The 27287-nt window shown below is 51.3% G+C and overlaps 1 protein-coding gene and 1 non-coding gene across 3 annotated transcripts in view; both read right to left on the bottom strand.

Annotated features, from left to right (window-relative positions):
- CYB5R3 (cytochrome b5 reductase 3) overlaps positions 1–26927 on the bottom strand; it is a 28155-nt gene extending 1228 nt beyond the window's left edge. The window contains exons 1-8 of one of the 2 annotated variants that reach the window (XM_066256149.1): positions 26819–26927; positions 13457–13588; positions 10583–10655; positions 10129–10235; positions 8730–8859; positions 8254–8337; positions 7925–8010; positions 2979–3078 (exon numbers count right to left, since the gene is read on the bottom strand). In XM_066256149.1, coding sequence (XP_066112246.1) covers positions 2979–3078; positions 7925–8010; positions 8254–8337; positions 8730–8859; positions 10129–10235; positions 10583–10655; positions 13457–13588; positions 26819–26839 — 733 coding nt within the window. In that variant the 5' untranslated portion in view covers positions 26840–26927. Of the gene's footprint in view, positions 1–2978; positions 3079–7924; positions 8011–8253; positions 8338–8729; positions 8860–10128; positions 10236–10582; positions 10656–13456; positions 13589–24780; positions 24870–26818 lie in introns of those variants that run through there. The other variant, XM_066256158.1, reaches the window with a different exon arrangement.
- Positions 4979–5080, bottom strand: LOC136321108 (U6 spliceosomal RNA). The gene has a single exon (XR_010728406.1). It is a non-coding gene; the product is annotated as a U6 spliceosomal RNA (small nuclear RNA).
- Positions 26928–27287: the final 360 nt, after the last annotated feature.

Here is a 27287-nt window from a genome sequence, read left to right as displayed (position 1 = left end):
AAGCTCCCTCCTGGGCCGTGACTGCCTCCCTCCTCTCAACAAACACGGACCAGGACCAACGAGAGGCTGCTCCACACAAAGCCCCGCCTGCCACCCCCAACACAAACACAAGCCCTTCATGGTTTCCCAGTTTGCAAAGCCCTTCACCTCCATCTGGCCTCTTGGGTGGCCCTCGGAACCAACCTGAGGGTGGACAGGGAGAGGGCTAATGACCCATTTTACAGGACTGACAGGGGTGTGGGTAGCCGATGGGGGGGGATGCTGCCTCATTCAGAGGGGCCCAGGGCTCTGCCAGGACCGGCTGAGACAGGGGATGCCTTCATACCCTGAGTCCTTCCAGCCCTGAACACCCAATTATCTGGCTTGTCTCGTTTTTCAGTCTGGAAAAGCCTCCCTAAAGCCCTTGACACCAACAGAAACACAGCTTTGGAAGTCCAAGGTCAGGAGAAGGTGACTGAGGGACCTTGCCTAGATGGATAGGTAACACACACTGCACCACACTGGGTCCATTCTGTGGGGGGTGGTCCCTTGGAAGGGGCCAAGACAGTCCCTCCTAGTCTTGGCAATGGAATGCTGAGCAGTGGGGCATTCTGTATCTCATAGACACTGATCTAAGTAAGTAACCACATCTCCCTCTTCACTTTGGCTGCCAGGAAGCTCAGAATTATATGCACAACCCATCTGTGGCAAGTGTGCATCCCAGCCCATGTTTTTGCACAAACCTCATTCCTGATTCCATTTTACGGCCCTGCCCTTGTTTTCCTCTCACTCCCACTTTCTATTTGTACCACTCTGACTCATTCTCTGAGACTTTTTAAGCTGCCTAAAATCCCTTCCGGAATAAGGCAGGGCACAGACACAACAATTTTATAGCCAGGCAATAGATCTGAAGGACTTTGTAAAAAAAACTGCATGGGACAAAACTATTTGCTAATGCATGAAATGCACAGGTATCTAAGACACATCTCAATTTCACAAGGATTTTAAAAGGTAGTGTGTTTCTTTACATGTGTACTGAAGGTGGCTTGGTGGGGAAAGCGTAAGTCAGCTGCACTTGCCACAGGAGCCGGACCCTCTCCTGCTCCTGTGCTTAGCTCCATAGTAGCTCCGCTGGCCAGTTACTGCTTTCTTTCTCAACTTCTAGAAGTTCAGTTTACACCTAATGTTATAGTAATACCTTAACTACTCTTGAAATGTGGGTCAGGATAACAATAAACCTGAATATAAACCGGTACCTCCCTTGGTCCGTTCACCAGTACTGTTAAAACAGTCCCTAGGAGGCGGCACTTTGGTCTTGGCATTGCCATGTGCCACCAGCAGGGCTCAGTGTGGCTCCTCCTCCTGTGGACAGGGCCTCTTACTGGCAACGGGCGAGGCCTTTCCCATCTGGCTGATGAGCCTACCCTACCATACTATCAGAACCTGCAACCAGAACGGAGCTAAACTAGCCCTCATTCTCCCCCTTTGGATTGAGACCTAGGTAGAAGATAAATGTCCCTTTCTTTACTAGAAGAGCAGCTCTGACTTCCAGAACCAGTGCCCCCTGCCCGACCTTCACTCCCAACCCCTTGCTGGATGTTACTGGGTTTCTCCCGGGCCTCACTGACCACCTGCTACTATGCTCTACAATTTACTAATAAATGTTTCCTGTTTATCCCACCAGGACATCAGCCCATGGGGCCAGGCTGGCTCAGTGAACACACAAACAGGCCGACCAGGAGGAAACCTGTAGTTCAGATGGGCTGGCCCAGGTCGGCCAGTCCAGCCAGAGGCCTCAGACACAGCTGACAGCTCCACCAATCCGTCCAGGCCTGGGTCTGGCTCTCAGCTTGGAGGGCCAGGACCCGATATGGTCACCCAGGAGGAGGCTCCTCTCTCAGGGACAGGCCCAGATGTCCCAACCCATTAGGTGGGCATGGTGCCCACAGCCCATCTGCGCATTTCTGGGAGAAGCAGAGGGCGATGTGTTCCCCGCGCTGTGACTGAGTCCCAGGAACCATGGAGCTGTGTGAGGAGCCAGAGGCCAAGCAAATGCAGGGTGGAAGAACGTGAATGAGATTACAAGCTGGTGCCTACATGGGTACATCAAAAATGTCATTTCTAACATTTAGAAATTTCCCATGAAAATGCAAATTCAGCTTCCCTTCAAAAGTGGAAAGGCCTGGGCTACAGGGCTGGATTCCTGCATAGCCACCTGCCTGCAGCTGAGAGGGGGCTGCCCCTTTGGACAAGCCAGATGTTCTCCAATACACCACTCTCTTCACCACTCCCTACTGTCTCCCGACCCTGAAGCAAACATCACTGGTATGCTCTACCAAGAGGCCTGACCAGCTGCTTTTCTCACAGCAAAAGAAATGAGATTTTTTTTTGCAACCACATCAACCTAAGGCAGGAGAATGAAGTAGTTTAGCTCCCAGAGGGCCAACCTTGTTTCAAATTTTGGGGGCAGCCCTCATTCACTGCCTCCTCCACAGTCAACTGTGTGACCTTGGCAAACAGCCTAAACACCTGGACAGGTAGGGGGTAACCGTACATCAGCCCTGCCCACCCCTCAGGGCTGATGAACAGAGAGAAAATGGGTATACAGTGCAAACTGCACAGTGGAAGTGATCCTCAGCCCCAGCACTGGGGACCTGCCCCACAGTGAGCCCCTGCCCGATGGCAGAAGGCCAGCCTCCTCTGTCCAGCTTGGGGCAGTGCAGTCTGGGGAAGGCCTCAGGCTCTGGAGGAGCATGTGAGTGCAAGCCCTGTCTTTGGTGTTTTCTGGCTGTGTGACATGGGGCACTTACCTCCCCTCTCTGACCCTTCCTTCCTGCTCTGTGAGGTGGGGGGTCACACCACCTCCCTCTCACAGCCACAGTGAGAGCATGCGTCAAAGGACACCATATAGCAGAAGGCTCAATACTGCGGAGAGCTCAGTGTGAGTGGTGAGCCACACCCCCACCCCAGCCCGTCCAGCTTGAGCTTCCATCACTCACCTTCAGGGGCTTTATCCACCGTGTACCAGAGCTTGAAGCGTGCAGAGTGTTCATTCCTCAGTTCCTCCAGCTCGGGCCGCAGCAGGATGTCCTTCTCGGTCTGTGGGGGGGACAAGTCCAGCGGTCAGGAGGCATGGCAGCAGAGACTGCCCTAGGAGACATTCATCATCCAATGGCTCGTCATTTGCCCACGCGTGGGCCACATACTTGGCAAAGCTTCCAGGAAAGCAGTCTGGTGTAGCTCACCAGACTCCTAAAAACACTCACCCCCATCTTCATCTCGCTTCAGAAGCGGATCAAGCTCCAACAAAGATGTTCACTACAAATGCAGTTTGCAAACGGTGCTTAACATTAGGCGGAAATGTGCAAGGTATAATGGGGAGTGGAGAAAGTGGGAAACAAGCCTGACCTGTGGTGGCGCAGTGGATAAAGCGTCGACCTGGAAATGCTGAGGTCGCAGGTTCGAAACCCTGGGCTTGCCTGGTCAAGGCACATATGGGAGTTGATGCTTCCAGCTCCTCCCCACCTTCTCTCTCTGTCTCTCTCTCCCTCTCTGTCTCTCTCTCTCCCTTTCTCTCTCCTCTCTAAAATGAATAAATAAAAAAAGAAAGAAAGAAAGAAAGTGGGAAACAAAACTAAAGATGGGAATGCCCAACTACAGCACAGAGGGAAGAGAATGGGAGGGAATGTGCCAAAACTTAATTGTGATAACCCCTAAGGAATGGTTATGAGCCTGACCAGGCGGTGGCGCAGTGGACAGAGCATTGGACTGGGATGCGAAGGACCCAGGTTCGAAACCCCAAGATAAACCACCTTGAGAGAGGGCTCATCTGGTTTGAGTAAGGCTCACCAGTTTGAGCCCAAGGTCGCTGGCTCGAGCAAGGGGTCACTCAGTCTGCTGTAGCCCCCCAGTCAAAACACATGAAAATGCAATCAATGAACAAAGAAGGAGCCGCAATGAAGAATTGATGCTTCTCATCTCTTTCCCTTCCTGTCCATCTGTCCCTATCTGTCCCTCTCTCTCTGTCTCTGTCACAATAAATTAAAAAAAAAGGAATGGTTATGATACTTAAATTTAATAAACGGTTCATTTTAAAAAATGAATGTTCACCACCCTCACCCCTCAGACAAGCTTTTCTGTTCCGGCGTCTCAGACAGTACATCCATGAATTAGGAAATAACGGTCACCTGGCAGCCCACATGGCCCATTGTTCTCCACCCTCCCTCCAGGAAGACTTCCTGGGCTTCCCAGGGGGCACTGAGAGTATCTCTCTTCTTACACCATTGCCCACACCAGGTCATAACCGTTTAATCTTTGCCAATCAGAGTGATGGAAAGTAAATTTCATGTTTTATTTTTTATTATTAATAAGTTTGTCACTGGTCTAGTCATATATTTTCTTATTAGTTTATAAAACTTTTAATATTAAGGATATTGATTTTTATTGGTGATACATTGTTTTTTTCTTAGTTATTTATCTTTCTACTTTATATGTTTCCCCCCACATAAAAATTTATATTTTTTAATTGTTCAGCAGAGGACTCACTCCACCAGACCCTTCCTCTGTGGGCTCTCCACTGATGCCTGGCATAGGCTGACCATCCTCAGCCATTCATTCATTCATTCACCAATACTTCTTATAAAAATGCTCAACTACTACTTTTAAAGCTTCTTCTTCTTTTTTTCTTTTTTTTACATGTATATCTTTAACCTAGAGTTCATTTTACTAAAAGATAAAGTAGGGATCTACTTTAACAAATGCACAGCAATTAACCAAACACACACTGTCTTTTGTTATTTCTTAGCTGTGCGTGTATCAAGAGAACCGTTTCCTTAGCTCAAATACTCATGTTTCATAGTTCAGGGTCACAGGTCAGCGACAAACTCCCATGGAATCCAACCCAAAGAAATTCCTTACATTCCAAGATCACTCTGCACTGTGGAAGATACCAGCCATCCTCATCTCTTCAAAATCTTTCATAAAATCATAATTTCCATAGAAGAACATGGAACGCTTCGCTAATCTGTGTGTCCTCCTTGTGTAGGGGCCATTGGGAACCTCTGTATCGCTCCCCTTTTAGTATGTGTGAGCTGAAACGAACACTGTACCTCTACTTTCACCTCTCCCCAGGTCTGTGATGTCCCCTGCATCATATACAGTCTCACACACACTGAGGCCTCTTTCTCAGTCGGACTTGTTCAACAGGGCTTTCTGCAGTGATGGGAATGTCCTGGATTTGTGTCCTCCAGTGTGGTAACCACTGGTGGTCACACGTGGCTTCAGAACTCTTGCAATGTGGCTAGTAAGGCTGGTTAATTTAAATGTAAATAGCCACATATTCTACCATGTTCCAGCACAGTCTGGACTTTCACTGTGTTACCCAGCAATGCAAGAGGTCCAATAAGCCCAGGTCTCACGTGTGGCTCAAAACCATGTTTTCATTGCTGATGCTTTTCCAGTACATTTCAACATCTAGTGTGCAAAGCTCTTCCTTGTAACTCTTCTTTTTTCAAAACTTTCTTGTCTGTGATGTATACTGTCTTCCAGACCATTCTGCATTATTCTGTCATATGAAAGGGGGGAAAATATCCCACTGGGAATTCTGGTGTTACTTTACAAAGATCTGACACCTTCAGAATATCAGTCTCTCTGCCCAAGAACGAGGTATGCCTCCCTGCTGTTAACTCTCCTGTAATGGCCTCCTGAAAAGCCAGGGTTAGTCAAGGCTTGCTGCAGAGCCCCAGGGTCCCCTGACTTGGGATGAAGGAAGGAGGAAGGGCAACAACCCAGCTCGGGCAAAGTAGCAATCCTTACTCAGAGTGTCACCTGTGAGCCCCTGGGTGCCCGGGGATCCTTTAGAGCAGTGGTAGTCAACCTGGTCCCTACCACCCATTAGTGGGCGTTCCAGCTTTCATGGTGGGCGGTAGCAGAGCAACCAAAGTATAAATAAAAAGATAGATTTGCCCTGGCCGGTTGGCTCAGCGGTAGAGCGTCGGCCTGGCATGCGGGGGACCTGGGTTCGATTCCCGGCCAGGGCACATAGGAGAAGCGCCCATTTGCTTCTTCATTCCCCCCCTCCTTCCTCTCTGTCTGTCTCTTCCCCTCCCGTAGCCAAGGCTCCATTGGAGCAAAGATGGCCCGGGCGCTGGGGATGGCTCCTTGGCCTCTGCCCCAGGCACTAGAGTGGCTCTGGTCATGGCAGAGCGACGCCCCGGAGGGGCAGAGCGTCGCCCCCTGGTGGGCAGAGCATCGCCCCTGGTGGGCGTGCCGGGTGGATCCCGGTCGGGCGCATGCGGGAGTCTGTCTGACTGTCTCTCCCCATTTCCAGCTTCAGAAAAATGCAAAAAAAAAAAGATAGGTTTAACTATAGTAAGTTGTTTTATAAAGATTTATTCTGCCAAACTTAGCGAAAATCCAACATAAAGTACTTGGTAAGCAATTATTATTATATGTTTTAACTTGCTGTAACTCTGCTTTATAAATTTTATAAAGTAAAGTTACTTCCCTACCTTATAAATCACCATTACTGTGGAACTGGGAGGTGGTTAGAAAATTTTACTACTAACAGAGATACAAAAGTGGGCAGTAGGTATAAAAAAGTTGACTACCCCTGCTCTAGAGGGTCCATGGGGACAAACAATTTTCATATAATACTAGGATTTTATTTGCGTTTATCTCTCTTACTCCCTCATGAAGGTTCAGTGGAACTTCCAGAGGCTACATGACCCTAGATACTGCACCAACTGAACGCAGTAACTGATATGGAATCCAGCTGCTTCTACTAAGCCAGACATTACAAAGGTTTCCAAAGACGTAAAACAAAACAAATGCTCTCTAAAATCATAAAATATGCTCTGGTTTGAGTCCTGGTTCCACCCCTTACTGTGATATATGTAGGTCAAACCCCTCCCTGGCACTCTGTGTCCACAGCTTACAAAAGTGGAATAATTTCACCACCCTGGCTAACAGGCTAAGGCACAGAGACGCCTATATAGGTGACAGAGGACTGATGACCTCCGCAAACCCAGCACAAACAAGTCGAACTGCTGCCTGCCCTCCTGGCCACCAGCAACTTGGAATTTCTGCACACACCCCGGGCCTAGGAAAGGCCACCGTGGCTGGCCACAGAGCAATTTTCTGTAGCTGTGGGAGTCTGAGCACCCACGGCCAAGGACCTTAGGCCAGCCCCAATCCCTCTGGGCTCAGTTTCCTCCAGATGGATGGTACAGAACCTGGGCCAGATAAATCTATTTGAGAGGCGCAGGGAGTCTCCAGACTATAGGAAAGGAATGTCTCCCCCTGGTATCCCCCTAAAGGGACATCACTTTATAAAATCCATGTAATCAGTCATGAAAGACTGAACCAGGAAAGACTTTGAGATCTTGCTCATTCCAGCTGAGGGTCAAAGCCCAGAGAGGGAAAGTGAGTGTCTAAGGCCACATAGCAGGTCATGGCAGGCAGGCAGCAGGTGTGGGGAAGAGGACATGCACTTAGGAGTGAGAGAGGATAGGTCCAAACCCTGACCCAACATCTCCCGCTCAGGGACCTCATACAGATGGGGTCTTGGCACCTCACCAGGCCAGCCCCAGCCTAGGCCAGCATTTGCCAACTTTCCTGGTGGGTTCTAAGCTCTGCTCATGAAGGAAGCTCTGAGGTTTGAAGGAAGCAGCCAGGGGAGAAAATCTCAAGAGGGAGGTGCTCCAGGTGCCTGACCCCTCCCCACCCCCGAAGTGTCAGGTCAGACACTGGGCTCTGGGCTGAAACACCCATCTCCCACCCACTGCTACAAAGGCTGCCTGTGCACATTATGCTCGGAGCACCTCTCAGACGTCAGCTGTCCCAAGCGTCTCCACAGAGCTGTGCAGACCTCCAAAGATGTCTCACTAGGCCCTGCGTCCCCTCTCCGCAGGAACTGGGTCTGCTCATCTCAGGAATGCCCACCCACCTGGTTGGCAAAGAGCAGGTGGCACACAGTGTGGTCATCTGGGTCCTTCATGATGGCACGAATCACCTGGAGCATCGGGGTGATGCCTGCAAAATGGGAGCCCCCATAGACTGAGTGAGCCCCTGCGGTGTATACACAGGCCCGGTGCCAGCCAGGTGCCCGGCTGTGTGTATGTGTGTGTGTGTGCTTGTGTGTGCCAGGGCAACTGGGCTGGGGTCCTTGATCTCAGGCACCTCATAATTGCTCACATCTGTGTTCCTTCCCATACCCTGACCCTCCCACACAACATCCACCTGCCAGGGACTCTGAGGGGCTCCAGGCCCACGTACCTGTTCCTCCCGCGATCATGCCGACAGACTTCACCGTCTTGATGACTGGGCTGGATTTCTTGTCGGGACGGATAGCAAACTTTCCTAGAAAGAGAAAAGGGAGTGGTGCCTGGCTCTCAAACATGTTGTTTAGGGGTCGGATGAGCCAGAGAATCTGTCCCCATTTTGGGGGTCCAAAGTATAGGGGGCCACCAGGATGGGTTCCTCATGCAGACGGCGTAGGGAGCAGTGCACGAGAGGCTTCCAGCACGAGCCTTTTGCTTGTTTTCAGGTAAACAAAGCTGGTCCATGGGCTGGATGTGGCTTCTGAGGACAGCCAGTCTGCAACCCGTGTTGGTCAACTTATCCCCTACACGGCCCTAGAGAGGAGACAGCTTGCCCAACTAGGATCAGTCATCCAGACAGCAGCAGAGTCAGGACCTGCACTCAGCATTCACAGGCCTGCTGGGTCCTCAGGGGACTCCAACTCAATTCACCTTTGCCCTGGTAGACCAGCAACCCATTCGGACCCCGGAACTCAATGGTGTCTCCAATCTTCATGTTTTCCAGGTACTGAGACATCTTCCCTCCAGCGGGAAACTTGGGATGGGTATCCTTGAAGTAAATCTGCAAGACACACTCATAGTCCTCAGTCCCGTTCCCAAGGTTGCTGAGTGAGCTCTAGGCCGCAACGGGAAGTGACTGCTAGGGGCTCTTCTGTAGCCTGTGTGTGGTCTTCTTATATAGTAACCCCTCCACCAGTCTGTGCTCCATACCCCCAGGAGTCTGCCCCCCCTTAACGTGTCCTGGGAACGCATCATCAGCCCGATGTTTATAAGGAAACCAATCCCATGGGTGGATCTGATGTATTAATGTTCTATCAAGAACCCTCTCTGTGACCCCTTCCCAAAGGGAGATTCCGACAGCTGTCAGCACCGCAAAGGCTAAAGGCTCCACGAAGTCGGCTCATCCTCCCTCCCGGTGGATGTTCAGTCCTTTCCATTCTGTGCTGTCATAGAAACATCATTTTCAGAATAACTTCCTACCCTGTGTCCTTTGGGATTTCAGCTTTGGAAAAAAGGAAGTGTTACAACCCTCAGATAAAGAGATAGGAAGACAGAAAAGGGCTAGGAAGGCCTCATGGGGGGGCATTTGAAGGACAGCGAGAGTGATGGGCAGAGAAGGGGGAAAGACGGCTGGGGAGGGACAGTGTGTACAATAGCCAGGTGGCCTGAAAGGGCTGGGGACTCGGGGGAGGGAGAGGAACTTGCTATGGCTACAGCACAGGGGATGTGTCTGTGTGTGGGGGTGGGGTAGAGAGTGCAGGCAGAGGGAGACTGGTCAGACTACACTGTGTGTCAGGCCAGGACTGTGGCCTTTATCCAGGGCCAACAGCAGCCCACAAAGTGTCCAAGCCAGGAGAGGCCCTGTCATCATGAGTTTTTTATCCCCTTCTTGAATCCCCCCAGCACTTCCACATCCTCTGGCCTGAGTGATTTCAATGAGAATAGATGCTTGAACACTCAGTACCTTCCTTTTACTTCTGGACAAAGCCCTAAACCTTCCCAGGGCCTCCAAGGCCCTGCCTGGCCCCGCTGACCTACCCTGACCTTGATCCACTGACCTTTGGCTGCTTTAGTTCTGTGCTTCCTTCTGACCTCAGGGCCACTGCCTCTGAGAGGTCCTTTGCATCCCTCCTCACCTGGTCGCTGCCTCCTCAGCCACTAGATCTCACCTCACTGTTGCCTGCTCAGGAAACAGCTCTCATCATCCCACGTCTACCCCAGGTTTGGTGTGTGTTCCAGGTGTCAGTCCCATGCCCCTGGAGTAAGCACTCAGCTATAATATGGCCATCCCCACACCTATCCTCACGTGGTTGTGGCCCCAAGACCTCACCTTGATGACCAGGTCCACGAAGCCCTTGTCATCATCACTGGAGACAGGTGTGTAGGGCCGAATGACCAGGTTTCCATCGATTCGAGCAGAGAGGTAGATGTGCTGGCCTGCGGGATGGGGAGAGGTGACCCTGGCTTGGGGACTATGCCTGCAGGTCCACTGGGCCCTGTCAACCAGTTTCCCTTGCCCATCCAGCACCCAAAGCCTACCCTGACTTGGCTCCCGTTGTGCTCCCTGGGATTCCCATCCCATCCCAGCTTCCTGCCACCATGCCTTAGCTTGTGCTGGTGCAACTGCCAAGGATGCGGGGGCATTTCTTCTCTCATTCTGACACCATTGGAGGCTCATGGCACTGTACCTCCTCCTTGAAGCCTTCCCTGCTCTCCCTAATTGAGGTACAACCTCTCTGACCTATCACCCAGCTCCATCTGGGCTGGGCTGGGGACGTACTCACCAACAGGGAGGCCCAGGATATGCTGGGGTGATGGCAGGGCAAAGCGGAACCGACGGGTGTCATGATTGATGACCTGAAAAGGGGCTCAAGCTGTAGGACACCACCCAGCACAGAGAGGCCACCAGATCTCAGAGCCCCCACCCCTCTCCAGTGTCCCTCAAGTCACTGAGTGATACTGATGCCCGTCACATGTGGACACTCAACCTGCACCAGTGTGTGCGAGGGCAGAGGTTAGGCACACGAGTGCCTGTTCTCACTGGCCCAGGGAAGGCAGTGACCCACCCAGGGCCACACAGCAAGATTGCCAGAGCAGGAAGTGAACTCAGGATCCCTAAGGGTGGCTGCCAGATGGCCAAGAAAATCCCAGGGACAGGAGGGCAGGATCCTGCTCTTCCATCGGCCTAAGCAGTGTCCCGGGGTGGCAGAAAGAACTCAGGAATGGTGCTGGCAAGCCAGGGGCAGAGCTGAGACGAGGCCCAACATGCCCAGGCCTAGGCTTCGGAGAGGGGCTCTAGAAACTGCTACACTCGAAACCACCCGAGAACCAGGGCGTCCATGGCTGCACAGGGCAGGAGGCTGGCAGCCAATTTCTCCTCCAAGGTGGGGCAGAGGCTGTGTAAGAGGAAAGAGCCAGGATTAAAGCCCCAGAAACCCCACTAAGTGGTCTTAAACCGAGGCTGGACAACAGGTAGTCAGAGCTGGGAACCAAACCTGGCTCCCTGATGCCTGTCCTGGGGTTCAGCAGGCCACTCTGGGGTCTTCCCTGCACCTGGTGCAGCCTGGAGGATGGGTGTGGACAGGCGGTATGGAAGGCAGGTAACTGTCCAGCACATGTTCACACAAGGCTAGGTGACATGGTAAGGTACATCGACAGACAGCGTGTTCTCACTTGGGAAGCGTGGGAGTGTGTGTGTGAGGGGGAGACAGGACACACACAGACTCCTCCAAACAGACAGAGCCTCGCTTTAAGCACCACTGAAGTATGTGAGCAGAGAAAAATAGCCTGGACCTCAGGAAAGATGGTGCCCTACCACCATGGCGCTTGTCGGTGGCCAGCGGGCCTCTCTACACCAGCAGCCCAGGCCTGAAGCTGCCTCCCCAGAAGCCTTTGCACTCTGGGCAACAGACCCCAAAGGCTTCCTGGGAGCAGATTCCAGAATTATTAACTGGTCCTGGGGCTCAAGGTCAGAAAGCCACAAGCCAGACACTTTTTTGAGGAAGAACAGAAATGAGAGAAGGACACTGATAATCACTGCGCTGAACAAGCTCTCGCGGGCACAGCAGAGGCAGGAGGCTAAGCTCGTGTATGGCTCAACATGGTGCCGGCGTCCAGGACACTGCTGGCCATGACCATCTGAGCAGGAGACTCTCAGTGCTTTGGGGGACCTTGTAGGGGCCTTTCCCCATACCCATGCAAAAAGAAGACCCACCTACTAACCCTGCAAAGCCACCAGGAGACTATGACTGGGGGCTGGGGGGTGAATAGATAGGACCGCTAGGACATTTGCCACATGCTCAATCAAAGGGAACTGGAGGTCCATTGTGTGACATCCCTGTGATGAAATACTAGACAGTCGTCAAAAATAAGATACCGCCTGACCTGTGGTGGCGCAGTGGATAAAGCGTCGACCTGGAAATGCTGAGGTTGCCGGTTCAAAACCCTGGGCTTGCCTGGTCAAGGCACATATGAGAGTTGATGCTTCCAGCTCCTCCCCCTTCTCTCTCTCTGTCTCTCTCTCCTCTCTCTCCCTATCTGTCTCTCTCTCTCTCTCCCTCTCTCTTTCCTCTCTAAAAATGAATAAAAAAAATTTTTTTTTAATTAAAATTAAAAAAATTAAAAATAAGATACCAGCTTTGGGACAGACATGAAAGGATATCCATGTTCTATGGCTGGGCAAAAAAAAGAAAATAAAAAAAAAATCAGGTTAGTAAAAAACAGAAACTCAGTATATGCACACCCAAACCTCCACACACATCATGTCTATGTGGACATGTCGCCCAGGAAGCATGTGGTGACCAGTGAACGGCCCCCTCTGCACGAGTGTGGGATGGGGGCAGGGGTCACTCACACGGCACAAACAAAATTTTTATAATGAACATATATAAATCATACGTTACTTCTAGAATTAAAAAGCAGTAATAAAAACAAATTTTAAAAAAGGAAACAGCCTGACCTGTGGTGGCGCAGTGGATAAAGCATTGACCTGGAACACTGAGGTCACCAGTTCAAAACCCTGGGCTTGCCTGGTCAAGGCATATATGGGAGTTGATGCTTCCTGCTCCTCCCCCCTTTCTCTCTCTCTCTCTCTCTCTCTCTCTCTCTCTTATTCTAACTCTCTCTCCTCTCTAAAAAAATGAATAAATAAAAACTAAAAAAAAAAAAAAGGAAACAATTTTACAAATTTATGATTTCATTTTAGTAAGAAAAAATGTGGCCCAGCTGGGATCTTAAGCACCTGGGACCACCAGGAGGCCTGGGCCTGAGTTCTGGCTCTACCTCTAACTTTTGGCGTGACCTAAATGCTCCTTACTCCTCTCTCGCCATGTTTGCCCAGCTGTTAAATGGGTTCCGGGACCCAAAAGTCCCAAGGAGTCCCTCCCATTTGGACCTTCTGTGGGACAGTGAGTGTGGTTTAGAGAACGCATTCTGTGGTCAGAGACCTGGGTCCAAATCCCTCAGCCACTTACTGGTAGCCATAGAAACGGTATTCACCTTGCTTTCCCCATCTATAAAATGAGCCATTAATAGGACCTATTTTAGAAAAGTCCATGTCCCGAGCACACAGTAGGCGCCCAGCAAGTGCTGTGATGCTGACAAGGAGAGAGGTGCCTCTGGGGGCCCACGTCCTGTGACCCTCAGGGCCTGGCACTCACCTCCTTGTCAATGAGCCGCAGAGGGTACTTGATGTCGGGGTTCTCGAGGGTGATGGCTGGGCTGGAACGCTGAAACAGCTTCATGAGCAGGTTGTAGAGGAACCAAACTGGGGAGAGGACAACGTGGCCCAACTGAAACGACAGGGATAGGTCCACAAAATCAGCATGGGCATGGGGAGGGGCCTGCCACCAGCCCTTCCCTCAAACACACCAGTGGGTTCACAACTTCATGCCTTTGCACATGCTATCCCCTCTGTCGGGCATGCCCTCTCACCAGCCTCAACCAGGAAACCCCAGCATGCATTTCGGCGCTGGCTGAGAGAAGTTACAAAACCAAACTCGTGAAACCCATCAATCAGTGCATTACTAAGTCATTGGAAAGCTCCATTTCCTGAGGAACCAGGATAAAGAAAGCTGAGCTATACGACGGAACATGTATCCCTTTTCACTCAGGGTGCCAGAGAGCTCAGAGTTCACAATTGTGCTTATTCTTTTTTTTTTTTTTTAAGATTTTAGTTATTGATTTTAGAGAGAGGAGAGAGAAGCATCAACTTGTAGTCGTTGCTCCTCGTATGTGCCTTGACTGGGCAAGCCCGGGATTTTGAACCAGTGACCTCAGCATCCCAGGTCAATGCTTTATCCACTGTGCCACCACAGGTCAGGCAATTGTGCTTACTCTTTTTTTTTTTTAATTTTATTTATTCATTTTAGAGAGAAGAGAGAAAAGGAGAGAGAGAGGAGAGAGAGACAGAGAGAGAAGGTGGGGAGGAGCTGGAAGCATCAACTCCCATATGTGCCTTGACCAGGCAAGCCCAGGGTTTCGAACCGGCGACCTCAGCATTTCCAGGTTGACGCTTTATCCACTGCGCCACCACAGGTCAGGCAATTGTGTTCTTGAGCACTGTGTCTGTGTGCTCTCTCCTCCCTTTCTTCCTTAGTCAACTTCCCTGGCCCTTTGAAGTTCTATTTAGACCAAATAGACAAGCCCCTGAGCCCTGGGGTTTCTGCCTTCAGATGTGAAGGGTGGCTAAGGCACTGAGCTGGGTAATAGGAAGCTCTGTTCTTTTTTTTTTTTTTTTTTTTCATTTTTTTAGAGAGGAGAGGGAGAGACAGAGAGAGAGAGAGAGAGAGAGAGAGAGAGAAGGGGGGGAGGAGCTGGAAGCATCAACTCCCACATGTGCCTTGACCAGGCAAGCCCAGGGTTTCGAACTGGCGACCTCAGCATTTCCAGGTTGACGCTGTATCCACTGCGCCACCACAGGTCAGGCTAGGAAGCTCTGTTCTTTGCTGGCTGTGTGACCCCAGGCAAGTCTCTTCCCCTCTCTGAACTGAACTGGACCAGGTGATTGGCAGGATTCCTGGAAGCTGTGGGAGGCCACTGCTCAACACCATGCTGAGCCCCACACAGGTGTTAACCTCATGACAGCCCTATGAGGTTGGTACTGTCATCACCACCATTTTACAAATGAGGAAAAAGTTCAGAGAGGTGAAGCAACTTGCCCAAGTCACCGGTGTCTATCCATCTGCCTCTCCAGCACACACGTAGACAGCAGGCCACGCTCAATCTCTTGTATGGCCCTGAGAGGTTCCTCCTTGCAAGTCCTCTGACCCCACTTCTCAGTCTCACAAACACCCTAAAGGATGGTGTGGAACTTTTTAGAACAGAGAAAACCGAGAACCCATGGCAGGTTGGCTCATTGCTCGGGTTTACCTGGAGAGGACACTTTGCAAAGACAGGCAACAGGCCTCCTGCTCTTTCTAGCTAATTTTGTCCCTGGGCAGATCACTTAAGTCTCTCTGGTCTCAGTTTCTCCATCTGTGAAATGGAGAGCATAAGCCATACCCCTCTGGTTGTGAAGATGGAAAGAAGCCATAGAAAGTGCCCAACCCAGCCAGGCCCCCAGCAGGCCTTTGGCCCCACAGGGCATCTGCTGTGCAGCAGCTACTCCTTAACCCTCCGGAAGTCGGGTCCAGAGCAGCCTCCGCTATCTGGACCGCAAGCGAGACTCCGGAAGAAAACCCAGAATGGCCACAAGATAGCTCACACCAAACCTACAGTGGAGAACCTGGCAGACCCCTGGCAAATCCCTAACTAGCGAGCACCACAGGAAAGAGGCAGATAACTGGCACCTCTTGATGTGACTTAAGAAGGGCCTACCACTGCCCCGCGGGCTTCTTTCAGAGGCACACAACCTGCTTCCAATCCCGAGGAAACACTGAGGGCCGTTCTCCAGAATAACTGGCTACAACTCTTCAAAACATTAATGCACCTGACCAGGTGGTGGCTCAGTGGATAGATCGTCAGACTGGGATGCGGAGGACCCAGGTTCTAGACCCAGAGGTCGCCAGCTTGAGCGCGGGCTCATCTGGTTTGAGCAAAGCTCACCAGCTTGGACTCAAGGTCGCTGGCTCGAGCAAGGGGTTACTCGGTCTGCTGTAGCCCCACGGTCAAGGCACATATGGGAAAGCAATCAATGAACAACTAAGATGTTGCAACGAAAAACTAATAATTAATGCTTCTCATCTCTCTCCGTTCCTGTCTGTCCCTATCTATCCCTCTCTCTGACTATCTGTCTCTGTAAAAATAACAAACAAACAAACCAGCCACATTAATGCCACAAACAATAAAGGAAGTCTGAGAAACCAGTCCAGATTCAAGGAGGCCCCCAGAAGACATGCCCACCCAGATTGTGGGAACGTGACATCTGGATAAAGGGTCTTTGCACATGTGATTAAACTAAGGATCTTGAGATGAGGTCATCTTGAATTATCCTGAATTATCCCAGTGAGCCTAAGTTCCATGATAACTCTCCTTATGAGAGAGAGGAGACTCAGAACTGGCCATGTAAAGACGGAAGCAGACTGGAGTGATGCTTCCACAAGCCAAGGAAATCGAGGACGGTCAACAGCCAGGAGGAGAGCAAGAAAAGGCAGGAAGGGCTCCCCTTGACTTCTAGAGAGCATGGCCCTGCCCACACTTTGATTTCAGAATTCTGGCCCCCAGAACTGTGACAGAATAAATTTCTGTTGTTTTATGCCATCTAGTTTGTGGTAATTTTCACACAGCCCTAGGAAATTAATACTGAGGCCAAAAAGACAGATCATCTGAATGCAATGGGTGGTTTTGAATTAGATCCTGGCCCAGGAAAAAAAATAGTTAAAACAGGCAATACTGAGGCAATGGTGAAATATGAATTTGGGCCCACACCTGACCAGGCAGTGCCACAGTAGATAGAGCATCAGCCTAGGACTCTAAGGATCCAGAGTTCAAAATCCCGAAGTTGCTGGCTTGAACTCAAGCTCATCTGGCATTATGGGAATGAGCGGGGACACTGACTAGCATGTACAGAGGATGCTGGGAGTGAGCAAAGACCCTGACTAGCATGTGCAGAGCATGCTGGGAATGAGCAACCCTACCAGGCAACATGTGCAGAGCATGCTGGGAGTGAGCAGTGTCGCTGACTTGAGCCCAAAGGTCACTAACTTGAAGCCCAAGGTTGCTGGCTTGACCAAGGGGTTACTGGCTCAGCTGTACCCCCCCCCCAATCAAGGCACATATAAGAAAGCAATCAATGAACAACTAAAGTGACACAAGTATGAGTTGATGCTTCTCATCTCTCTCCCTTCCTGTCTGTCCTTATATATCCCTCTGTCTCGGTCTCTGTCTCCTTCGCTAAAAAAAAATATTTCGGGCCCAGGGATCAGGCAATAGTGTTATATCAATGTTATGTCCATGACCTGCTCATTGTCCTGTGGTAAGGCAAAAGACTTTCCTTGTTCTTAGAAGAAAGACACAGCAGTATTTAGAGGCAAAGGGGCATCGTATCTGTAACATTCTTAAATAATTAGTTATATATGTATACACACACACACATAAAGCAAATATAGTAAACATTAACATTTGATATGTCTGAATGAAGAGTATATAAGAGCCCTTTATATCATCTTGCAACTTTACTATAAGCTTGAAATTATTTAAAAATAAAAAGTGGGGCATGGTATAGGGGAAGCCCCTGCTGGTTGTTCAGACAGTGAGGTTGAGACCCAAAAGTTCACATAAAACACTGTTTCTCAAAAAAGTTGTTTCACAGCTGGTTCATTCTCCTTAGGAAACCTCCCTGACTTCAGTTCTCTCGACAAATGACGTTGTGCATTCTTTTTATCATAGTCTTACAAGTTCCCCTTTTTGACTTGGCTGCCAGGAAGCTTGGAACTGAGTTCCTTGCTTCCATTGGAGCCTCTCTGCTTCCTTTGTGGGGCTCTTGGGGGAACCTATTCTGCAAAGCACAGACCTGGAAGTGGCCCCTGCCCTACTGAGAGCTAAGTGAGATGACCTTCACCTCTCAAGGTCAAGCTCTACTGCCCCCCTCCTTCCTAGCCCTCCCCACTCTCTATCAACTTGGGGAGGACTCTCTGAGCCTCAGTATTCTCTTCTATGTGCCTGACCAGGTGGTGGTGCAGTGGATAGAGCGTCGGACTGGGATGCGGAGGACCCAGGTTTGAGACCCTGAGGTCTCCACTTTGAGCGCGGGCTTATCTGGTTTGAGCAAAAGCTCACCAGCTTGAGCCCAAGGTCGCTGGCTTGAGCAAGGAGTCACTCAGTCTGCTGTAGCCCCCACAGTCAAGGCACATATGAGAAATCAATGAACAACTAAGGTGTCGCAATGAAGAATTGATGTTTCTCATCTCTCTCCCTTCCTGTCTGTCTGTCCCTATCTGTCCCTTTCTCTGACTCTGCCACCAAAAAAAAAAAAAAAAAAAAGAAAGAAAGAAAAAGAAAAGAAAGAAGATGAGAGCCACGGCCCTGCCCACCTCTCAGGGGAGCTGGGATGTAAGATGAGATGGGGGTGGCCCAGGTCACAGAGTGGTCTATAACTTGGGAATTGTGGGTACACACACAGGAGCTTTTCCTGCCAACCTCATGGGCCATTACCACCGGGAACTGGAATATTCAAGTGAAGGAAGGGCAGAGGCTCAAGATCCCACTCCAGGCCTGGCGGCTGCCTCGCAAACCAGCCCAGCAGCTTCAAGTTGCCTGGCGGCAGCTGAGATTACAAGCCCTTTGTTGGACTCAGAACAATGTGTGCCTCTCCCAGGCAGGGCCTCCAGGCTGGGTGCAGCCAAAGCCTTGCCCCACATGGCCCCTGGTCTGTGACTCAAGGGTTTCAAGGGAGGCCTGGCTGACCTGTGGTGGCGCAGGAGAACAAGCGTCGACCTGGAATGCTGAGGTTGCCAGTACAAAACCCTGGGCCTGACTGGTCAAAGCCCATATGGGAGTTGATGCTTCCTGCTCCTCCCATCCCCTTCTCTCTCTCTCTCTCTCTCTCTCTCTCTCTCTCTTCTCTAAAATGAATAAAAATTAAAATAAAAAATAGAGGGAGGCCTGCAGAAGCCCACCCAGAATATGCCCTGCCCAGGGCCACCTGCCCATTTAACCAGTACCTACCATGTTCTGGGTACCATGTGGAGTTTTACCCCTCCCAGGTCTCATTTAAGGTCCCAGCTGGCAGCCCTGGACTTGGGGGTCCAGACACCAGGGTTTGAGTCCCAGTTCAGGACCTCAGGAGAGAACCTTTCCCTCTCTAGTTCCCACCTTCTTCAAGGGCATGAAATGGTCCCATTTATAGCTGGGGAGGAAATGAGGCAGGAAAGGCCCATGCGCAGAGCGAACATGACCAGTGTCCCCAAGCCGATACTGCTTCAAGTGAGGGACGTGAGTTCCCTGGGGTAATCCTTACTTTAGTCATACGTGCTCTGAGGAAACTGAGGCCCAGAGAGGATCAGTAACTTGTCCCAAGTCACACTTAAGCCAATCCTCAGAGGGCCACACTCATGACAAGTGACGCCGTTGTCCCTGTTTCTCAGAAAGATAAAGTGACTTGCCCGTGGTGATGCAACAAGCCAGGGGTGGAGCCAGGATTCAACCCCAGGCCTGTCAAGCCCAAACAGTTCTTCCTGAGCTACCTCTCAGGTCAGGTGCCCTCTCTGTGCCTCAGTCACTGAGCCCACAGCCCAGATCCCCCTTCCCCATTCCAATCTGGTATCTTGCTTCCTACAGTGAGGCTCAACTGCCCAAACCAACAGGCTGCTCCATTCCCTCCTCAAACACCTACCATGGCTCCCCATTATCTACATTCAAAAATCCCTGATGGCCCCAACACCAGCCACAAGCCTTTCTTGCTTCAGTCCTGTGCATATCTTCCTTCTGCCCAGAATGCCCTTCTTCCGTCAGCCAATCAGCAAACTCCTATTCATCTTCCCAGTCCAGCTCAAATGTCAAATCTTCCCTGACTGGCACTCCCTAGCTAATCAGGCCTTCAGCAGGCTTCCACAGCCTGTACCCCCTTCCCCCCACTGTGAACTCCCTGGAGGTGAGAACTATTGATTCCACTGCTATAAGCCCCTCCCATGTCAGTCAGAGAAGCTACATTCATGGGGAACATTGTTTAGGGAAAAGTTGAATGAAGTTACATCACAGAAAATCACCATTGTTGGGAGCCCTGGAAATGAACTTGATGACACTGAAAGTTAACTGGAGTTGTGTTCGGTGCTTAATTTTCCCAGGAGCTTAATTTTCCCTGGCACAGCTGTTTAAGTGCACAGGGAAGTTCAATAACATAAGACTCTTTGGCTCTGGCCAGATGGCTTGGTTGGTTGGAAGGTTGTCCTGTGGAGTGGAGGTTGCCAGGTTTGATTCTCCAGTCAGGGCACATACAGGAGCAGCCTGATGTTTCTGTCTCTCCCTGCCTTTCTCAAAAAAAAATAAAAACTGCCTGACCAGGCGGTGGTGCAGTGGATAGAGCAGGGGTCCCCAAACTTTTTACACAGGGGGCCAGTTCACTGTCCCTCAGACCATTGGAGGGCCGGACTATAAAAAAAACTATGAACAAATCCCTATGCACACTGCACATATCTTATTTTAAAGTAAAAAAACAAAACGGAAACAAATACAATATTTAAAATAAAGAACAAGTAAATTTAAATCAACAAACTGACCAGTATTTCAATGGGAACTATGCTCCTCTCACTGACCACCAATGAAAGAGGTGCCCCTTCCGGAAGTGCGTCGGGGCCGGATAAATGGCCTCAGGGGGCTGCATGCGGCCCGTGGGCCGTAGTTTGGGGACCCCTGGGATAGAGCATTGGACTGGGATACGGAGGACCCAGGTTCGAGACCCCGAGGTCGCCAGCTTGAGAGCAGGTTCATCCGGTTTGAGCAAAGGCTCACCAGCTTGGACCCAAGGTTGCTGGCTTGAGCAAGGAGTTACTCCATCTGCTGTAGCCCCACAGTCAAGGCACATATGAGAAAGCAATCAATGAACAACTAAAGTGCCCAATGAAAAACTGATGATTGATGCTTCTCATCTCTCTCCGTTCCTGTTTGTCCCTATTTATCCCTCTCTGACTCTCTGTTTCTGAAAAAAATAAAATAAAATAAAATAAAAACCTCTTTGGCTTGCAGCTTGCTTCAGTCTGCAAAGCACCTTCCCTTGCATTTCCTCACTGACCCACAGTGGTGGGAGACAGGCCAACTATGTTCTTCCTTTGATGAATGGGGAAACTGAGGCCCAGGGAGGCCAAGGGTGGATCTCAGCTTTGGTTCCCAATTTTCCGCCTCTCAACCTGAATCTCTCGCCTGCCCCACGCCCACAAACGCTGGCCTGTGGTAAGTGCTCGGCCATGAGAAAGACTCCTATGTCAACAGCTCTGATGGCAAGTCCTAAACACCAGCCTCAGCCATTGCCCAGCCCTTCTAGACCCCAGGCGCCAGCTTTGTGCGCCCTAGATGCCAGCCCTGGGCGCAAGCAGCCAGGCCAGCTCCCCAGACGTGGTCATAGTCAACATGAAACAGCAGATCCTGCAGAAGAAGCCCCAGGAGGACAGGGGGATCTGTGTGTCACATCAACAATGCATCCCCAGCACTCAGAGCAGGAAGACTATAAGTCAGGGGTCCCCAAACTACGGCCCGCGGGCCACACGCGGTCCCCTGAGGCCATTTATCCAGCCCCGGCCGCACTTCTGGAAGGGTACCTCTTTCATTGGTGGTCAGTGAGAGGAGCATAGTTCCCATTGAAATATTGGTCAGTTTGTTGATTTAAATTTACTTGTTCTTTATTTTAAATATTGTATTTGTTCCCGTTTTGTTTTTTTACTTTAAAATAAGATATGTGCAGTGTGCATAGGAATTTGTTCATAGTTTTTTTTATAGTCCGGCCCTCCAACGGTCTGAGGGACAGTGAACTGACCCCCTGTATAAAAAGTTTGGGGACCCCTGCTATAAGTATTTGTGGATAAGCTTGTGAAGGGACAACAAGCCCTACCCTCAGCCTCTACTACCACACCCTGGTCTCTCTGATTCTTTTTATTATGCCCGGAAGTTTCAGGAACAAGGACAAAAGGCCAGATCTCTCCCCAAGGAGGGTGGAAGCAGGCACAGCCCATCCTGTATATCTTAAAAACCCACAGCCCTCCACAGAGCACAGATGTTGTGGGCTATAACCCTGGCTTCCTGGCTGTGTCCTCACCTGTTAGGCACACCTACCTCCCAGAGGTGTGGTGGGACTGGAGCCATTACCGGGAAGAATGCTTACATGGGCAGCAGATAAATGTCAGTAGCCTTCCAGCCTCCATTGCCAACAGTGGACTCCACAGAGCCAGGTAGTACTCTATTTCCCCATGTATAAGATGCATCCTTTTTCAAAAAATTTAGGGTCTAAAAACTGGGTGTGGCCTGACCAGGCGGTGGCGCAGTGGATGGAGCATCGGACTGGGATGCAGAGGACCCAAGTTCGAGACCCCGAGATCACCAGCTTGAGTGCGGGCTCATCTGGTTTGAGCAAAAGCCCACCAGCTTGAACCCAAGGTCACTGGCTTGAACAAGGGGTTACTCGGTCTGCTGAAGGCCCGCGGTCAAGGCACATATGAGAAAGCAATCAATGAACAACTAAGGTGTTGCAACGCGCAATGAAAAACTAATGATTGATGCTTCTCATCTCTCTCCGTTCCTGTCTATCCCTCTCTCTGACTCACTCTCTGTCTCTGTAAAAAAATAAATTAAAAAAATAAAATAAAATAAAAAACAAAACAAAAACTGGGTGTGTCTTATACAGTGGTTGTAGATTTTTTTACTTGCATTTAAGAACTGTAGCATTTCAAATGCCATAGATGGAACTGAGGACGAGGCAATATATGAAGACAGTGATTCGTCATCAGACACAGATGAGGACAAGCTAATGGATATGAGTTTTGACAATAAAGAGTTGTATGAATTTTATGATGAATAAAACCTGAGTTCAGGCCTGACCTGTGGTGGCGCAGTGGGATAAGGCGTCGACCTGGAACACTGAGGTTGCCGGTTCGAAACCCTGGGCTTGCCTGGTCAAGGCACATATGGGAGTTGATGCTTCCTGCTCCTCCCCTTTCTCTCCCTCTCTCTCTCTCTTTCTCTCTCCCCTCTCTCTAAAAATCAATAAAATATTAAAAAAAAAACAAAAAAAAACCTGAGTTCAATAACTTTATGCAATTCATTTTTTCCCCCAAATTTTGGGCCCCAAAAGTAAGGTGTGTCTTATACATGGGGAAATACGGTATCTCCTGTCATTTGCAGAGCTGTTATAACTGCTGTTTCAAGTAAGGAAACAGGCTTGATGACAATCCCAAGGACCAGGATTTGAATCAGGGGTTTGGCTCAAGTCCATGCACTGAACAACAATACACCACGGCCCCTCTGTGCCCATGGACACCGCCTGGCCAACGAGAAAGCAGAAGAGGACTCTGTATATGTACAAATTCCTCTCTGGGGAGGCAGCTGTGGGCAGACCGTCACTGTGAATCAGTCCTTTCAGGCCACAAATCCCACTGGGTACACCTGCCAGGGCCTGTGCTGGATTTGGAGGACACAGCCCAAGGGACCCTGCTGCTGAGGAGCTCAAGCCACTGGGGGAGACAGTCACAGGGAGAAAAAAGGGTGGAGGGGCGAAGGCTGTGACTCCAGAAAGTTGGAGGCTTTATCAGACTCACAAGCGGTGGAGATGACATTCTCACGACTTAGGGATGGAAAAGGCTCTGAGGCCCCTCCCTGTCTATGGCTCCCCTCCCAGCCCAGTAAGCAGTGAGCAGAATAAACAGGAGGCAGATGGCTGAGGCCAAGGCCTCACCCCAGCTCCTCCTCAGCTGTGCTACTCATATACTGTTAGTCAAATAAGTTTATAAATATGATGTATATGTTTGCTCACTTATAGTTTGCATTGGATGTGGGGGACAGGCTGTAAGCTCCTCATAGGACAGGCTGTAAGGTCCTCATAGCCTAAGGCTTAGTTTTAAGACTAAGCCTTTCCCACCCTTTTAATACTAAGACCTTCTCACAACTAAGCTTTTCCTCATACCCTTGACTGTTGTATGATGTGGGGTGGTGCACTCTTATGAGGAATCCCACTTATGCCTCAGATAAGTGGCTTTGTATCAGAGACTTCCTTATTTGTAAATTGGCTTAAAGGCTTTAATTTCTACACTATAAAATGAGGCAGACAGGGGCTCTCTCTCTCTCTCTCAGATCCTGTCATCAGCATTGCAGAGGAGAGGTAGCCATGATGGCGGAGTGCTGAAGGTGAAGCCAGTTTGTACAGAGAGGAGATGAGGAACAGAGGTGAATAAGGCTGGTGGGGCCTTTGATTTGGATGAGTCAGTGGCTTTGGGAGCCCTGAATGGAAAGGGAAGTGTTTTCCCACTGGGTGTATTTTCTTGCCCGCCAGGTGTGAGCTAGGATTAAAGGTAATGGCCCACCAGTTCTTGGCTCTGTTGTTTCATTACCATCTGTGCAAATCAAATACGAACATGCATGGGCCAGACGGCTCTGATAGTGGCTGCGGCTACTGGCATTATATACACTCAACAAACACACACACACACACACACACACACACACACACAAACACCCATTTCACCCCAGCTACCCGAGGGTCTAGGAAACAGCTGCCTCCCAGGCCTTAACCTGATACTCCACAAGCTGTGCTTTGCCCCATCAGGGACACCTCTTTGCCTTTCCTCACCTGTGACAACACAGGAGGGGGATAGGGAAACAGGGTGCCAGAGTCACAGGATGTCTCCAGGGAGCCACCAGCTCACCCACCATAGCTGAGGGACTGGATAGCCCTGCTCCCTGCCACAGGGCACCCTGCCCAGCTAATAACCCCATGGAATTCCCCACTGGGACCCTGGCATCCACTCTACCCAGGTCAGGTCTGGGTGGGCAGAGGGATGTGCCAGGACCTCCCACCTGGCAGGCCTGGCCCTCCCCAAGTGCCAGCTCCTTTGCTGAGGCTTACCTACTTGCTGCCTGCTTGCTGGCTGTCCTACTGGGATCTGAGGCCACCTCCCTTTTGGTTCCCTTCTTAGGAAGTGGGAGTGGAGAAGTTCTACAGGGAGGCGGGGGCTCCTGGCTTGCAACTGCCGGAGAGGGAACCCAGGAGGAGGGGCAGGTGAACAGCAGAGCTGCCCTCTGCACAGGAGAAACAACCCTGCTTCTCAGGGACCACGTGGAGATGAGGAGGTAGGGAGCACCAGGGGCCTGCAACTCTTCCTGTGGTGGCGGGCCCACTGAGCACTCACAGTTGTACTGGGGGCAGGGAGCCCCAGTCCCCAACATTCCCTTCAGTTGGCTGGTGGACTCAACTGCCAACCTCTCAGCTGGGCTCAGAGTATGGGAGGAGGCCTCCCTCAGAGCCTGCACATCCCAGATAAGGTACCTGGTGTGGCAGCACGAGCTGGCCTCCTTCAGACTGCGTGGAACCCCTGTGCCAGGCGGCTTGCCTAGGGTCTGCTGTGGGTATTCTGGGCCTGGTGGAGATCCCACAAGGGCAAACGAGGAAGAGGCAATTTCTGCCAACCCGTGAATGGATGAGGTTTCCTGACTCCAAGACAGGCCTCTCTACCCCTCACATGGGGGCTGCCACAAGACACATGCTGGGGACACAATGAAAATCCAACCAACGCTGGCTAGAAGGTGAGAGGCACTGAGGGGGTTGGGGTGGGGGTCAGCGGAAGGTGATTTCTGGGAACAGTCAGGCCATTATCCTGAGGCGGGGGTAGGCCCACAGGTACACCCTGGGCAAGGCTGCCCCTTAGTCTGAACATCTCCCAGAGTCCTGAATGAACACCCTTTGTCTTTGTCCTGCAGGAGTCTCAGTCAGGTGCCCTCCAAGTTCAAGGGGTCTGCGGTTGAAATGAAGGTGGAGGTGGAGGTGCTGGGCCAGCTCCTGCTGCCCACCCAGCCAGGACCATGGGTGGGGGCTGTCCTCTGGCTACAGTTCCCAGGTAGAGTCCCCAACCCCACCATTGTGGCTTTTGAAAAACCCAAGAAAAGAGGTGGACCTGGTGGAAGGGAGGGCGGCCCTGGGCCAGTCCAAAAGTGACAACCCGACGGTGGACTTTAGAGCAGCACAAATTCCAGCTCCACCACAAGTCTGAGTCTAATTTCTTCATCTGTAAAATGGCTAACAGCATGGGCCTCACATTTGTCAGGATAAGAGCAAGCTTCTTTTGGTTAACTGGAGAAGGGCCCAGTGGTTGTTACTAAAAGATGTGTAAAAACTCTCTCTCCCCCTTTTTCACTCTCTAAAATCAAAAAGTTAAAAAAATAAATCTATCATTAAAAAACACTCTTCAATTGAGTGACATCACACACATTCACACACACACTCTCATTCCCATTTATGCAGATACACACATTTACACTGACACAATTCACACACTTCCACACACTCTACTCACCAGGCTCACACACCCGCTCATTCAGCCAGCCACTAAGTAACACACTCAATCTTTGTCTCACGCCTTCACTCACACACCCACAGTCACCTGATACAGCCACACTATGCACACTCATTTGCAAACTCACGTGCATTCACATTCACACACGTAGGCACTCACGTTGACATGCATACTTGCTCACACTCTCACAAGCCACATCCACATAGTCACACGTCACACACACTGTCCCGCTCGGCCACACGCAAACTTTCCCGGTCACAGGCATCTGTCTCACACTCACGCGCACACACTCCTCCACTCCATTCCCGGGATGGGGGCAGCGGGCGGGGCCGCCCCCTGGTGCTACTCGCACACCCCTGGCGCAGAAAGGGCTGGGTCCCGCGGCAGAGGGCAGGGCGTGAGTCACGGCGCCCCCGGGCACGCCCGGCCGGGGTGGGGTGGGGTGGGGCGGGCCGGGGTGGGGTCCCGCACCCTCGCACCCCGGCCCTGCCGCCCCGCCCCTCGCGGCGGGGTCGCGGTCGGCGCCGCCCGAGCCCGAGGCCCCGGTGCCGGCAGTCCACGGTCCCGCGGAGGCCCGCACCCCTCGCCGCCTACCGTGCTCAGTTGGGCCCCCATGGTGGCGCCGCGCTTCGCTCACTCCGCTGCCGCCGCCGCCGAGACAGTGCGGCCGCCGCGCCCAGAACCCGCCCCGCGGCCGCGTCACCCTACGAGGGGGGCGGGGCCCGGAGGGGCCCATCGGGACGCGGGGGCGGAGCCCGCGCCCCGGGCTCGTCCAGCGGGCGTCGGACGCCGGGTGCACCTTGGGTGGCGGCGTTCCACCCTGCTGTGTGGTCGCGGATAGGACGCTGGCCTTCTCTGAGCCTGTTCGCCACCAGAAAGGGAGGAAGATGGCGCTCTCCCTGATGGGATCGAAAATAAAAACCGGAAACCTTGCGGCAGCCTTCCAGGCCAGGCCTGCAGAAGCCGGCCCCGCCGGGCCCGGCCTCAGCGCCGCTGAGCACGTTGCTGGGCCTGAGGGCATTCCTGTTCCTGACTCTGCTTAGTTTGACCTCACTTCCAGACC

This window comes from Saccopteryx bilineata, chromosome 1 (assembly GCF_036850765.1).
Source record: "Saccopteryx bilineata isolate mSacBil1 chromosome 1, mSacBil1_pri_phased_curated, whole genome shotgun sequence".
Classification (NCBI taxonomy): domain Eukaryota; kingdom Metazoa; phylum Chordata; class Mammalia; order Chiroptera; family Emballonuridae; genus Saccopteryx; species Saccopteryx bilineata.
Note: the sequence above shows the minus strand (reverse complement) of the source record. Positions and strands in the feature narration are given on the sequence as shown.